This window comes from Littorina saxatilis, linkage group LG2 (genome assembly GCF_037325665.1).
Source record: "Littorina saxatilis isolate snail1 linkage group LG2, US_GU_Lsax_2.0, whole genome shotgun sequence".
Classification (NCBI taxonomy): Eukaryota; Metazoa; Mollusca; class Gastropoda; order Littorinimorpha; family Littorinidae; genus Littorina; species Littorina saxatilis.
In genome coordinates this window covers 49601471-49617422 of record NC_090246.1, presented here as the reverse complement: position 1 = coordinate 49617422, position 15952 = coordinate 49601471, and the positions used below count along the sequence as shown (strand labels likewise).

General features: G+C 40.5%; 2 protein-coding genes across 6 annotated transcripts in view; one reads left to right on the top strand and one right to left on the bottom strand.

The window, feature by feature from the left end:
- Nucleotides 1-7771, bottom strand: part of LOC138959128 (poly(ADP-ribose) glycohydrolase-like) — a 46266-nt gene extending 38495 nt beyond the window's left edge. Inside the window, exons 1-11 of one of the 2 annotated variants that reach the window (XM_070330487.1) lie at nucleotides 7673-7771; nucleotides 6310-6480; nucleotides 5626-5713; nucleotides 5393-5439; nucleotides 4774-4870; nucleotides 3054-3138; nucleotides 2583-2681; nucleotides 2239-2358; nucleotides 1529-1612; nucleotides 1107-1181; nucleotides 718-810 (exon numbers count right to left, since the gene is read on the bottom strand). In XM_070330487.1, coding sequence (XP_070186588.1) covers nucleotides 718-810; nucleotides 1107-1181; nucleotides 1529-1612; nucleotides 2239-2358; nucleotides 2583-2681; nucleotides 3054-3138; nucleotides 4774-4870; nucleotides 5393-5439; nucleotides 5626-5713; nucleotides 6310-6480; nucleotides 7673-7682 — 969 coding nt within the window. In that variant the 5' untranslated portion in view covers nucleotides 7683-7771. Of the gene's footprint in view, nucleotides 1-717; nucleotides 811-1106; nucleotides 1182-1528; nucleotides 1613-2238; nucleotides 2359-2582; nucleotides 2682-3053; nucleotides 3139-4773; nucleotides 4871-5392; nucleotides 5440-5625; nucleotides 5714-6309; nucleotides 6481-7390; nucleotides 7645-7672 lie in introns of those variants that run through there. The other variant, XM_070330488.1, reaches the window with a different exon arrangement.
- LOC138959133 (small ribosomal subunit protein eS24-like) overlaps nucleotides 7675-15952 on the top strand; it is a 434279-nt gene continuing 426001 nt past the window's right edge. For 3 of the 4 annotated variants that reach the window (XM_070330497.1, XM_070330498.1, XM_070330496.1), the window contains exons 1-4: nucleotides 7675-7833; nucleotides 8884-8952; nucleotides 11002-11211; nucleotides 15156-15272. In XM_070330497.1, coding sequence (XP_070186598.1) covers nucleotides 7681-7833; nucleotides 8884-8952; nucleotides 11002-11211; nucleotides 15156-15272 — 549 coding nt within the window. In that variant the 5' untranslated portion in view covers nucleotides 7675-7680. Of the gene's footprint in view, nucleotides 7834-8883; nucleotides 8953-11001; nucleotides 11212-15155; nucleotides 15273-15868; nucleotides 15917-15952 lie in introns of those variants that run through there. The other variant, XM_070330495.1, reaches the window with a different exon arrangement.

Genomic DNA, 15952 nt, shown 5'->3' with positions numbered 1-15952 from the left:
AAGTTACCCATTTGCGGAGCTACAGAATACGTAGGCTTTACGTGTTCGTAACTCCATGCGTAACCTAATTTATTTGCGCAACCTACAAGACCTCGGCCACTGGACATCAGAAGGAATAAGGAAAAGACGAGACCCAAGAATACTTGGCATCAAACCATACAGAGGAGAACGGAAAATCCTTAACCACATCTGAGGTACCATCCACATGTCGACCCAAGACAGACAGGATTGGAGGCCTTCCGTTCCTGCCCTACATGCCAGAGGGCATAACAGGCAGTAAAAAACTCGCGTGAAGCGATATTAATAAATTTAGTCTTGTCTGTCAAAATTACAGAATGATACTGAACGCACTGCGCTTCAGGAGGACCATGCTTTGCAGATACCCTGCGACCGAGACGCACGTGAAAAACATAGCTGATTGCTTGAAGTAAAAAGCCAGTAAAGTGCAGTAGCGTAGAGCCCTTAAGTAGGAAATGCTTTTCTGTAGTCTGTTTAACTTTCTGAGCTTTTTTTTAATCCAAAAATAACATATCTATATGTTTTTGGAATCAGGAATTGATAAACAATAAGATAACAGAAAAGACAGACATTATACAAGTCAGTTTATATCCATGGCAGATACAAGAAGCACAACCACACACAAACACAACCACACACACACCAAACAACAATAACAACAGTTGAAAAAAATAAACAAAATGATAAGTCTATTTTTACCTTGGTACAGATTTTGGGCAGTTTCACAGCAAGCCTGATCATCTCTGGTAGGAGAACAGCAAAGAAGTCATCCTGACGCTCTTTACCACTGTGCTAAACCAAACAAACATTGCAGAGGTGGCGTCATCTCATCGACATTTCAGTCTTTGACGACATGACATGCAAATACTACTCCAGTACTCAAGTCAAACGAATAAGAACCTACAATGCCACAAATGAAAGGGCATACATTAACTTTAAACATTAGCATTACCATGTCAGCACCGTCTGAAGTCTTCCAACTTTTCTACAAAGTATCAAACATGGCATTCACTCAAAATGCAAAAAGTAATAATAATTCAGAAAATAAACAAAGATATCTTTGTTTTCTTCAAGCTGAAAAGTCTCACCCGTGTGAAGAAATGGTGCAGAGCTGTGAACTTCCACTTGTTGGTGTAACGCTGGTTGTACCTCAGTATGGCCTCCTGAAAACAACAAACAAACCATTATCAACTAATCAAATTTAAAGCCCTGTAATGGACACAATCAGAAAGATTTAAAAAAATGCCTAACTCAAGTTTGGATTTTCATCAACTGTAATTCAGACAATATTGGTAGCATCTTCTTTCTCCTGTCTCCAATTTAATTTTGTAATTTAATTACCTCTGTAAAGGGCTGTGGCTTCAAAACCATTAAAGTTGATGTCTTTGTTTTTGAATGCCTCTGATGTAGAATTCAACATGGTGTCCCTTTCACCTTTGTATGATGACTATTGCATCCAGGAAATGTAGGGACAATTAATGAACAGACATGCATCCTGCAAATATCTCACCTCCAGCGTAAACGAGTCTGTGATTGGTGCAAGTAAGGCTTGCTGTATCAGATCCCATCTGTTTGCTAGCTCCCCCGGGCTGCCCTGAATGAGAAAAAACAAACGGTTTTTTTCCACTCATACATTTTCAACTTCAATCTTAACTATGTTACATGGACTATGGAGGTACGGATAGAACATGAGGAATCATCATTCTCATGGATTAAAGGGACTTTGCATGCACACAAAAATGATAATAAAAAAATAAAATGATAAAAAATAAGCATCTAAAGGTTTATCAAGTCTACTTTTGGGATTAAATAAAAATGACATAACACATAATAAACATAATCAAAAAACAAGAAAGGTAGGTTGTTGGAACGTTTGTTATTGACAAAATAGACATGTTTTAATGTAACAAGAAAGTCTTATAACACCATAACCATACATGGAAAAGGAAAAGGTCACACAGGCACAGAGGCTGGCATTTGCAAGGTGACAGCCATCAAAATTAAACACTGACTACATAAATTAATATCTTTCAGTTTCACAACAGGTAGGAGCAAAACCTGACTTTTTCCTTTCCTAGTCTGCACATCCAGCACCTGAAAGGTTCTGCTTGCTACTCCTCAATCCTTATACTACCCCAAGCCAGAATAAAGGTTTGGTGTGAAAAAGAAAACAGTTCAAGCGGGCCTCAGATTGAGTCAAAAGGCAATGTACTAGCTCACCTCAGAATCCACAGGGTACTGGTTTTTTTCAGAGCAAGGCATGCGTACATGGTTTTCATCCCATCTGTCCTGGTAGTTCAGTGGGAATGCACTTGGCAAAGAACTGTTGCTGTACTCAAACTGAAACGATATTTAATATCCTCCTGTGTTAGGGCCAGTGGACATAACAAATAACACACAGAAACTTCATGAAAATCTTGCCTACAGACATACACTTTAACACAGAGAGACACTTACACACCATTAGCACATCAGCATACGCAAAAGACAAGAGCTCTTTACAGTTCAAGAATGTTTAGTCAGCTTTCAGATGCCCTCAAAAGAGAACCTGCTTGTATACTTACGGGCACTTTAATCAGGACATCATGGTTATGGCTTCTGTCCAGTATCAGATTACGAGGTAAGCATTTTGGTGCTGTGTTCAGTTCATGTATTGGCCTACCCTGCAATCAACACACAATACATTAATATCATGCATTTTTTTCTCTTTAAAACTCTGATACAAAAAATTATGTGCAGAAATGGAAACAAGCTTCACAGGATAAAAGTCATCAAAAGAAAAAAGGAAGAAGAAGAAAAGAAAGAAGTCAGGGGAAAAAAACAAAGAGACGACAAATGAGAAGGGGGGATAATGCTGACAAACGTTAAAGCCACCACTAAGTCCTTGCTGATCATTTCCTGTTGACAATATGATGAGCAGATCATTTTCAGTTCATAATTTAACCAAACTTGACTCCCCATTACACACTAAACCCCATGCACAACATCTTACACAGAGCTCCGCAACTTATATCTCCAGTCATTTCAAAACTTACCAGAGTTTTGGAGTTGGAGCTTTCAGTCTCAGCAACATCCTCATTCTCTTGAGAACTGGAATGCTCCGACTCATTGTCTTCGGACCTGTGATGAAAAACAACGGGTGGATAGTGAATTGGTAGAGAAACACACAGAGACACTGTCATAACAAGAAGAGCAAACGCTCGATCGAGTCACTTTCGCAGTTCTGAATATTATATGAGGCATCAGATGGACAGGAAGAAATTGCTATTCACAACACAATGAGTCACGTTCACATAAAATTTGAGCCCGGTCACTTTTATAGTTTCCGAGAAAAGCCCAACGTTAAGTTGTGTGTTGCCGAACAGAAAAGGCTAGTTATCTCCCTTGTTTTTCTGATAACGTTCGTAAAAGGCTACAGATGTAAATACTTTGATGTAAAGAATAATCCTACAAAGTTTCAATCACATCCGATGAACTTTGTCAAAGATATAAAATGTCTAATTTTTCCTTTGACGCTGACCTGTGACCTTGAAAAAGGTCAAAGGTCAACGAAACCATCGTTAAAGTGTAGAGGTCATTGGAGGTCACGACTAAACAAAATATGAGCCCGATCGCTTTGATAGTTTCCGAGAAAGATATAAAATGTCTAATTTTTCCTTTGACGCTGACCTGTGACCTTGAAAAAGGTCAAAGGTCAACGAAACCATCGTTAAAGTGTAGAGGTCATTGGAGGTCACGACTAAACAAAATATGAGCCCGATCGCTTTGATAGTTTCCGAGAAAAGTCCAACGTTAAGGTGGTGTCTACGGACGGCCGGCCGGACAGACTAACACTGACCGATTACATAGAGTCACTTTTTCTCAAGTGACTCAAAAACAGTGAAACAACACAGGCAAAGACACACAGTCTGTTTTTACCTTTCAAGACACAACCTTAAGCAGCAGGTCAACTGAATTCAGACCATGAACACATTTCTGCCGTTAAAACTTTTACAAACAGATTGCGATGAGGGAAAACTTGTATGAGTTTTTTCTGTTGGTATGGAGAAAAAAAATGGTAAAGTAACTGGATAATATATTATTGTTTAAAGGAAGGAACATCCCCTTAAATACAACGGAATGAATTAATGTGACACCTACCTCTTCCTTCTGTTTGAGGGACAATGATAGCTTTCAGGTTTAATTACAGTGGAACACTGGCCCTATCTAAGACCTCCTTAATCTCAAAAAAGCAGGTTTTCAAGGGAGGCAGTCTAAAAGTGAACTTAAAGTTACAGAGGTTATAGGCAAAACATCTGAGAAAGGTTTTCAAGGGAGGCAGTCTAAAAGTAAAAGTGAACTTAAAGTTACAGAGGTTATAGGCAAAACATCTGAGAAAGGTTTTCAAGGCAGGCAGTCTAAAAGTGAACTTAAAGTTACAGAGGTTATAGGCAAAACATCTGAGAAAGGTTTTCAAGGGAGGCAGTCTAAAAGTGAACTTAAAGTTACATAGAGGTTATAGGCAAAACATCTGAGAACGGTTTTAAAGGGGGACAAGTCTTAAAAAGCCAGGGGGGGGGGGGGGGGGGGGTGTCACTGCAATTTAAAACTCTGTCTTTTGTTTTTACGGAAAACAACCTTCCATTATGCACACAAACAAGTATGCTACTACACTTGCGCAAACATCATAGTATTTAAACACACACTTCTTCCAGATTACCATACAACCCCAAACACATCAAGGATCTGCATTAATAAATGCAAGTGGTCACTGACTCATTTTGGAAGTCGGACATCTCATCCTGTGCCTTTCCTTCGCCCTCTGCAGATGTAGATGCCTCTAGTTGCTTTTCTTCTTTCCCCTTGCGGGAATCTGAAAAAGTAGCTGTACTGCATTGATCTTGAAATGAAATAATCATACAAGCTTTGTGTATGTATTACAACTGTATGCCTTACATTTATATGTCAAGGTAGCTAAAATTCCCACCTTCTAATTTTTAAATATTCTAACTGCAGTCTTGTGTTGAACTCTGTGTGTGTGTTTGAGTGTGTGTCTGTTTGTGCACATGCATAGTTCCATGATAGAAAACACAATTTCAGGACAAACACAATGTAGTCATGCATACAATGTACAATGATATGCTGCGCCAGTAAGTGTTAACTACCAACAGGCCTGAAAGTGGTGAGTATTTTAATCTGTAAATGGCGAGTAGAATTGTTAATCAACTCGCCAAAGGCGAGTAAAGTTGCTGAAACACTGAATTGAAATGGTTGGTTTGGCAAGTAAAATTTGCTCTCTGGCTAGTAAATTATGAGAAGTACTAGCCAAAGGTGAGAGCTCCATTTTGTGGACTTTCAGCGCTGACCAATCGCAACTGATTTTAACACTACTCACCATTTTCTTTGTTAGTTGTCAGGAAGTCACTTGCATGATTTACACCGCTGAAACAATGTAAAAACACAACAAAATGCAAAGATTAGTCAAATCAAGCTTCCATGGATCTGAAGTCTGATACATTGCAAGGAAATTATTTTTTTTAAATAAAAGGAAAGCAAAACTAAGCTCCATCCATTGATGTCTTTCAAAGGAGACAGAGAAAGAGAGAGAACATCCCATAGTTTACCTACCTTGCCAATTCTTTCATCCTATTTTCTGCAGCTGTTGCACACTCGGACCTTCTGGCCTTTGGGTCTTTCTCAGTCTCATGGCCTTCATCTGTTTTCAAGTAACAGAATACAGAGAAATATGGTTAACATGCAAGTTAAACTAGATATGTCTTTACCTTTCTTCAGTGTTGTTCCCAGGTTCTGAGGACACTATGTCAGTTGGACCTTGATTGAAAATATCTATGGGTGTACATTTCCTGGCTCAGACCTCCTGTATGTCAAAAGTATCAGATCAGCCAGGGGTCAGAGATTAATCTAACGACTTCTGCACGTTGTCTTATGCTTTTTGGTGCAAACTTATGGTTTTGTTAGCAAAATCTTAAGGCGAGAGTCCACAAGAGCTTGACAGGTATGTATATGTTTATTTAATCGAGGACTTTGCCTGGGTTATTCTTTTGAACAGTGTTGCGATCATCTCCAAAAGGGTTTGATGTACCCAGTAGAGTTCTTTCTAGATCTATTTCTAGGCATGAAACAGAACAATGGCAAGATCACAAAGTGTGACAAAGATTACACACTGTACTCTAAAACCAGCAGTATTAAATAAACTATTATTATCCACAATTGTCCCCCCTCTTTGAAGCATGCACATATATATGAAGATGATTCCTTTAATTCCTCATGCACTCTACAAACAAAACATACCCATTTTTCTTTTGATTCTTTTATTGTCACTGGCTGAGGCCCCTGTGTCAAGATCACTCAGTTTTTCTGATGCACCAGCCGACGGGGTTGAGGTGAAGGGTAACTTAGTCTGTCTCAGTTTGCCTGTCGCTCTAGTAGAACCAGGACCAGACATTATAGGCGTACACAATGCTGAAAGGAAACAGGAAAAGTATTAAATAATCATCCACAAGATCAGCAGTCCCAAGTTTAAGCTCGTCATAAGACACTTAATGCACAGACCAGCCAAAACCTCTGTAAATATCAAGGCAGCTTCAATAGGGTATATTGTGAGCTGATAATTAAAACATCAATATCTGGCCACAGGCGGAAGGTATCGTCCACTGGACTACTACTATCACAGAAAGACTACAAGGTACGTCACTCACCTTCAAGTCTTCTGTGTTCTTGGAGTCGCTTCCTGGGGAAAAATATTGTTCAAGACGGTTTGCCTCTTCCTACAGTCTGTGTAAGGTCAAATAAATACAGTTGCATGATTGTTTGAACTATATGCACCTTTAGTTTTCAGCAAAGGGAAGCGTTTTAGACCAATGAGCGGTGGTATGCATATTCGGTGCCGGATGCATGATTTGACGCAAGGTGGATATTAGCGGCTCGCAAACGAAGATTCGTCCAAATGATGGTTAAAAACAACCTGCAGCGAACGGACCTTACACAGACTGTAGTTAGGAAGAGGCAAACCGTCTTGAACAATATTTTTCCCCAGGAAGCGACTCCAAGAACACAGAAGACTCGAAGGTGAGTGACGTACCTTGTAGTCTTTCTGTGATAGTAGTCGTCCAGTGGACGATACCTTCCGCCTGTGATCTGGCCAACATATCAAAACACACTTACTGTCACCATGCAATTACGTTCTATAGCATACAATTCGAGCAATCAGCTGCTCCGGGGTTTTCACTTATCGGTAGTTAAGCGCAAAGAGAACGAAACTGATCTCACTCAAAAAGGAAAGTAGGCTACTAAAAGATATATCATATGGTATCCTTCATCAAATCAATCATAATAGTTAAGAATTAGACATGTGTTTAAGTCTAAATCACACCCCGTGTATGGTACAGCCGCCGGCCCAGGCACAAAAATATGCGTCCGTTCAGTGTGGACTTGTTCACGTAGAATGTATAACTAGAGCTTTGGACATGGGCAAGTTTGGACGGACTTCCCTTCTTTCCTTCTGATGTTGAAACCACCTGGCCTCGAATTATCTCGTGTTGTCACGTTTCAGCCTCAAATGTTCCCAAAATATACCGTAATTGAATAGCATTATTGGTCGTGAAAGTGAACATTTGAACAAAATAATCAAGAAGCAATCATAGCAATCACTGACCTAACACCATGGACACCACACCCGCCAATCCTTCCTTGTTCTGGGAATTTTACGTACTTTCGGTTTTCTTCAAAATCTCGTTGACACACTTCCGGCCTAGTACGCAGGCGTCGACAGAGTTTACGTTCTTTTCTTCCGGCAGCGATTCACCAGCCAACATGGTAATGATAACGTTGCTGTTTAATCCTTCATCATCGCTGGTTTACTTATAGATTCTAAGAAATTTTACATATCACGATGTGCTCTGTATTAATGCTTTTACCTTGTTGATCAGATTTTAGTTGCCTGCCCTCCATGCAGTTTCTTAGATATCCACTTTCACTACCTACCGTACGTACTTCGTTCTTAGCAAAAACTAGTCATTTGCTTTTGACTTGAGTTTCGTTTCAAATACATATGGTTGTGTATGTCCGTGACAAAATTAGTACGTATGAACTATTCCTAATAACACGCAATCACATTTTTTTCATTGGCTCTTCGTGTCACCTCAACAAACGATGACCATGGGCTGTAATAGAAATAGAAATAGAAAGGATAAACCCGAAACCTTTGCAGGGGCGGACGAGGGGGGGGGGGGGGGCACAGGGGGCACGTGCCCCCCCCCCCCCCCCCCCGAAAAAAAGAAGAAAAAAAAAAGATTTTTCTATGCTGATTCTATGACCATTTTTAAGTTCAAATGGCACCAGATGGCACCATTTTGCTTCTTTGGGCAACATTTTTTTCCGGGGGGGCATGCCCCCGGACCCCCCCTAGCAAATTCGGGTGCTTCGCGCCCATCACATTCACTTTCTATTCAAAGTGCACCCCCCCTTACAAAGCAACTGATCCGCCCCTGCTTTGGTCATGATATCCTGCACACAAAGTTTTGAATATAAGTGTACTTGGGTACTCTGAACTCTTAAACATTAACGTGTTAATATGGATACGATTTATTATTTGATATGCGACCATCATTGGTTGAAACATTAGCATTGTTCATTGTTGTGACGATCAGATAGCTTTATTTTATACGAACTAGTTGTCCAGTTTGCACTGCAAAGATCAGGGACAATTTCCTTTTCAACTCGGCATACCATACTACTAGGTTAATGTATTAGAGCTTATTTACGAGGATGAATAGTTCTTTTGATAACTGCAAAAGCATTTTATGTTGGATTTAGAAGCCCGCTGACTTGAATGTTCTTACAAATTCCTCTGAATGCCTGTTGCAGAGTGAAACGGCTGCGACTATCCGAACACGAAAGTTCCTGACCAACCGTCTGCTCAACAGGAAGCAGATGGTAAATATTTTAAGCAACTTGAATAAATTGTGACTTTTGACTTGTTTTGTTAATGCGCCTGTGTTTGTCAAACTTTGTGTCACCAAGCACCCTAATGGTTTTGTTAGTGTTACTGTTACCTATATTCCACATCAGAAACTTGCATTCTAATGATGTTAAAACTGTGGTCTGCGTAATCAAAACTGGTGTACATGTTCAATCCCTGGTTCCCTTCACGCAAGAATGGCTTGCATTTATACTCTCGCTAAGCAAGACGGCGAGAAGGAATATGAAAAAGTTTAAATGGCTAGCTTAGTAGCTTCGAAAGAATTAAACACCATTGGTTGATACCGAAAAAGTATGCTCGCGTTCTCTCGCCCTATCCTAGTGTTCCTTGCAGCGAGATTTGCACAAGAAACGCTACTTACTCTCTTCATTAGCCAATTCCCTGGTCAAAGAAACAGAGGGCTGGTAAAATCATAGTAATAAGTGCAAGTACATGTCATGTATTTGATATCCATGTTCCATACTGCTTGACACTGACATGTCTCAATATAAAAAATTTGCTGAATTCAGAAGGCAATTTTATTTAAGGGGTGGACGTCCTCCAGCTCAGAATAAGTCCATTCAAGTTTCAACTGTACATGAGCATGCTCACTCCTTTTCATACCTTAAATAGTTTTCGAACAAAAATATATGCACAGTGTTGTCCCCAGCATCAGATGACAAAAAATGAGTAAGTCAGTAAGCTTGGATTAAAAATATATTTATTATGTATCGCTGTATTCATGTAGGTCCAAATGTTCTGACTTTGTTGGCTTGGTAGAAAATTGACCTTAACATTTCAACATTATCGGAAGAGTCGACTGGCTGATTAGTCAGTGCCTGAAGATAGAGGCCTGGGAACGAAGCTGTATGCATGTCATTAGCATGTTTTATTGTTTGGTTTGTGTGTGGCTTTTTAGTTTTAAACTACTCATTACTCACGTTTCTGCTGGTGCATTGTTGGTGCTGGTAGGTTAAATCTGTATTTGGTTTTATTACCAGCTATCATCAAACACAGAATGTTTGTTTTCCTAATGTCCTGTTACTTTCCCTTTCCTAAAATTAGTTAAGGCCAAGAAAGACAAAAGTGTGTGCATGTGCCTGTGTTTTAATGAAACAGATCCTGTGATTGGTCAGAATGCCCCAACTCATTAATTGTTGATAATCACTTGCTAAAAAGGCCATTAACCACCTGCTGGTGAGGCGCATTGATACAACCTCAGCTAGTCTCGGTTAGCTTTGAGGGTCATTTTACAAGTAGGAAATAGGAAGGCCAACGTAATACCGAGACCATAAGGTATGCGAAGTGATGACCTCAAACTTTGTTGAGGTAAGTTGATGCATGAATTCTTCCTGACTACGTCGGTCAATTCCAAAGATCGCTTTTGTGATGAAAAGAATTTGTTTTAGAGTTTGCTGTCCAGAAACCCTTCAAAAAAGAAGGGAAAATGTATGTGAAAGAAAACAAAACAGGAGCAGAGTGATAAGATAGGAATACATAGACATATTTTTTGGGACTTGACCCTTGCAGGTAGGTGGACTGAAAGTAGTGTGTGAACTGAACAGAACAGAACCAATTCTGTCTGTTTACCATCGCATGAAAGCAGGAAAGAGATCGTCGTCAGATTGAATTACAATAACATTAACATACTTCCATTTGAAACTTCTCGGTCTTCATCGTGGATTGACGCCCTCCCAAAGTCTATTTGAAGCCCTCCGTCGCTTCGCTCCGTCGAGCTTCAATTAGCTTTGGTCAGGCGTCAATCCACGATGACAACCTCGAAGTTTCAAATGGAAGCATGTTAATGTGTAAATGTCCCATGATAACAGATCCTTGAACTTGAAGGTGTGTTTTTCCTCAACGAATATCCCAAACTGGTGTGATTGTAAATTGTGTGTGTATGGTCAGAGGCATTGTGGTTTAAAACAGTTCTACTTCTAGATTTTTAACAACCACAATGACTAATTGACTATTCACAGATCTAATAAAAGTGTCTGATTTTTACAAATCCTCTCTGTTTTCAGGTTGTGGATGTTCTGCACCCAGGCAGGGCCACAGTGCCCAAGACCGAGGTCCGCGAGAAGATGGCTCGCATGTACAAGACCACGCCTGACCTCGTCTTTTGCTTCGGCTTCAAGACACAGTTTGGTGGCGGCAAGACCACTGGCTTTGGCCTCATTTACGACACATTGGAGAATGCCAAGCGCTTTGAACCCAAGTACAGACAAGCCAGGGTAGGTTGATCTTCAGGAACATGTTTTTTTCGTGTGATTTGTTGATGCGTTTTGACAGTTCCTTTTCTTGAACTTATGCACTGTATGAGGATTTGGTTTCCTTTTGCCAAATTTGATCATGACCCATTTTCTTCATGGAGTCAAAAGGGTGCATCAAACTAATGTTCCACTGCACCACCCTGTGCACAGTTTACATCAAACTACGTCCTTACAGTACAATGGAACCCCCCTTTTAAAGGCCGAGGGTCGGGTATAAAAGCAGAGCGGCGCGTGGCACTTCAGTCTAATGTCCAACCCTTTTCAGGAAACGAGCTCACTTGAAATATTATTTTCAAAAATACTCTGTCTATACCAAACTCAAAAGCACCATTTTTGTCAGGCAAACATTTCAAGGTGTACACCACACATGCACCCCAAAAAGTGTGTATAATAAGTCCTGGATAACGTACTTTCAGAAAAAAAATTCACTCACCAAATTTGAATTCAAAATCAAACGGCTGTCAGTCGTGGTGGACTGGGCGGAGCTAAAGACACGAGAAAGATAGCTCAGATGACACCAGATTGCACCATCTGGGTTCTTTGGAGAAAATGTTTTCCCCCGGACCCCCCTAGTAAGGCTAGGCGCTTCGTGTCTTCAGTTATAAATTTTCAGCCTTTTTTACAATTTTCAATTCCCATGCCTGTTTTTGAGCCATCAAGCTGAAATGCAATACCAAAGTCCGGCCTTCGTCAAAGATTGCTTTGCCAAAATTTCAATCAATTTGATTGAAAAATGAGGGTGTGACAGTGCCGCCTCAACTTTTACAAAAAGCCGGATATGACGTCATCAGAGGTATTTATTGAAAAAATAAAAAATAAAACGTCCGGGGATATCATTCCCAGGAGCTCTCATGTCTAGTAGTTCATGAATCGCTCTACACACAGACACACACACCACGACCCTCGTCTCGATTCCCCCTCTATGTTAAAACATTTAGTCAAAACTTGACTAAATGTAAAAAGTTAAATCAGGTTTTAACAAGTCGCGTAAGGCGAAAATACAACATTTAGTCAAGCTCAGTCGAACTCACAGAATGAAACTGAACGCATTGCATTTTTTCCGCAAGACCTGTCCACCGCTCGTTCCAAAGGCAGTGGCATTAACAATCCAGAAAAGCGCGGTAGCGGTTGCGCTGAGGAGGATAGCACGCGTTTCTATATCTCTATTCTTTTTAACTTTCTGAACGTGTTTTTAATCCAAACATATATCTATATGTTTTTGGAATCGGGAACGGACAAGGATTAAGATGAAATTGTTTTTAAATCGATTTCGGAAATTAAATTTTAATCATAATTTTTATATTTTTCATTTTCAGAGCTTGTTTTTAATCCAAATATATTATAACATACTTATATGTTTTTGGAATCAGAAAATGATGAAGAATACGATAAATGTAATTTTGGATCGTTTTATATAAAAAAAAATTTTTTTACAATTTTCAGATTTTTAATGACCAAAGTCATTAATTAATTTTTAAAGGCATATGTACGCGCTCCCGTGTTTACAAAGTGTAGTTTGCCCACAATCGATGTCAAACGCACCATAAGACCATATAATGACGATATGTCACCATGCGCGGACCATAATACATGCATTACAGCTTGTTCTAGCCACTGAAAAAGTGAGGATGTCAACAAAGCCGCGGTGTTAGCTCCCTTGCATCAACGTTACATGTGTTGCCAAATCTATAAATAGGACCATCTAGATCAAAATAAAAATTCAAATATCTCAACATTTAAGGGCTCCTAGACCACAATATTTTGCAGGGAACTTAATTTAGCATGTCTCCAGCTGTTGGTAAAGCAATTAGCGTGTATATTCATCGAGTTAATATGCCTTTAAGCCTCCAAGCTGAAATGCAATACCAAAGTCCAGCCTTCGTCGAAGATTGCTTGGCCAAGATTTCAATCAATTTTATTGAAAAATGAGGGTGTGACAGTACCCCCTCAACTTTTACAAAATGCCGGATATGACGTCATCAAAGACGTTTATCCAAAAAATGAAAAAACGTCTGGGGATATCATACCCAGGAACTCTCATGTAAAATGTCATAAAGATCGGTCCAGTAGTTGACTCTGAATCGCTCTACACACACACACACACACAAAGACACACATACACCACGACCCTGGTCTCGATTCCCCCCTCTATGTTAGGAGTCTTTATATGGGGGTATATTTACAGAGATTATCAACAGAAATTCTGCAATAACATGGTCCTAAAGGGGAGGGAGTCTTTATTTGGGGGGTCTTAAAAGAGGGGGACCACTGCATATAGTTGAGGGGGGTCACATGACTGTCCTTTTCTCGCAGGCTGAACCCTGCTCATGGGACCACTGTATATAGTTGAGGGGGTTCAAATGACTGTCCTTTTCTCGCAGGCTGAACCCTGCTCATGGGACCACTGTATATAGTTGAGAGGGTCACATGACTATCCTTTTCTTGCAGGCTGAACCCTGCTCATGGGACCACTGTATATAGTTGAGGGGGGTCACATGACTGTCCTTTTCTCGCAGTCTGAACCCTGCTCATGGGACCACTGTATTTGGTTGAGGGGGGTCAAATGACTGTCCTTTTCTTGCAGGCTGAACCCTGCTCATGGGACCACTGTATATAGTTGAGGGGGGTCACATGACTGTCCTTTTCTCGCAGGCTGAACCCTGCTCATGGGACCACTGTATATAGTTGAGGGGGGTCACATGACTGTCCTTTTCTCGCAGGCGGAACCCTGCTCATGGTACCACTGTATATAGTTGAGGGGGGGTTACATGACTGTCCTTTTCTCGCAGGCTGAACCCTGCTCATTGGACCACTGTATATGGTTGAGGGGGGTCACATGACTGTCCTTTTCTCGCAGGCTGAACCCTGCTCATGGGACCACTGTATATAGTTGAGGGGGGTCACATGACTGTCCTTTTCTCGCAGGCGGAACCCTGCTCATGGTACCACTGTATATAGTTGAGGGGGGTCAAATGACTGTCCTTTTCTCGCAGGCTGAACCCTGCTCATGGGACCACTGTATTTAGTTGAGGGGGGTCACATGACTGTCCTTTTCTCGCAGGCGGAACCCTGCTCATGGTACCACTGTATATAGTTGAGGGGGGTCAAATGACTGTCCTTTTCTCGCAGGCTGAACCCTGCTCATGGGACCACTGTATATAGTTGAGGGGGGTCACATGACTGTCCTTTTCTCGCAGGCGGAACCCTGCTCATGGTACCACTGTATGTAGTTGAGGGGGGTCAAATGACTGTCCTTTTCTCGCAGGCTGAACCCTGCTCATGGTACGGTGAATTTGTTAAACTTTGTCTTACAGTTAGAATGTCTGAATTTCTTGTCAGGATTTCTGTTGGTGAATTACTGAAACTTATCGGGCTGAAAAAGAAGTGGTCGTCAGTAGTATTTCTTTTCATGTAATGATGTAGTCTGTCAATTAATGTAACAAAATAGAACACAACTACCCCCCACGGGTTAGGGGGAGTCCCATATTGGTTGGGACGAGAAAGAATTTACCCGATGCTCCCCAGCATGTCGTAAGAGGCGACTAATGGATTCTGTTTCTCCTTTTACCCTTGTTAAGTGTTTCTTGTATAGAATATAGTCAATGTTTGTAAAGATTTTAGTCAAGCAGTATGTAAGAAATGTTAAGTCCTTTGTACTGGAAACTTGCATTCTCCTAGTAAGGTAATATATTGTACTACGTTGCAAGCCCCTGGAGCAAATTTTTGATTAGTGCTTTTGTGAACAAGAAACAATTGACAAGTGGCTCTATCCCATCTCCCCCCTTCCCTCGTCGCGATATAACCTTCGTGGTTGAAAACGACGTTCAACACCAAATAAAGAAAGAAAGAACACAACTAAGTCAGTAAGTGATCTATCAAAAAATGGAGTGTTTGTATTTTTGCAGCACGGCTTGTTGGAGATAAAGAGAGTTGGCCGAAAGCAGCGCAAAGAGAGGAAGAACAGGCAGAAGAAGGTGCGGGGTACAGCCAAGGCTAAAGTGGGCTCTGGAAAAGACAAGAAGGTAACTCATTTTCACAGTTTTCGTTCCCGTAATGTCAAGCACTTTCAGCATGTTTTGCGCATGATTGTATCATACTGTTGAAAGTCGCCAAGCGATTAGAATCTTCTGCAAAAATATACCAGCGTTTTCTGACTGGCAGGACCTTCTGTTGCTGTTTATTGAAGTTTCTTTATTTGTTCAGGCCAGACTGTGGTAAATAAAATGACTGTATTCTTTGGAATTTGAAATTGAATTATTTGCTTACTGGGAGTTAATTGGCATGGGCTTTCAAAGCTGATCAGTGTTGCTTTAGAACAGTAAGTGGTTCAGGATTTGTTTGACACACATGTGATTCATTGGAACATGATCATTACTTGTCAGGCTGTATAATTTCCAGTGTAATTCAATTCCTTGATTTGGATGTAAATAGGGGAGGAAAATCCTTCATATGAAAGCAATGAAATTGGTTTTTAATTTAGCAAGTCTGGAAGTAAAATGTTTTCCACCTGCTGAATGACTGGATTTCTGTAGCCTGGTAGATAAGCCAGTGTTAGTGTATTTTTGTAGAACTTGCCATGTATATTGCTGAAAATGGATTCTCTTTTCTTCTGTTGCAGTAACCAATGGATCTTCACTTTAGTTAATAAATGCCTGTGGACGTGTAATCACTTTGTTTGTTTTAATGGAGAAGTTTGTCTGTG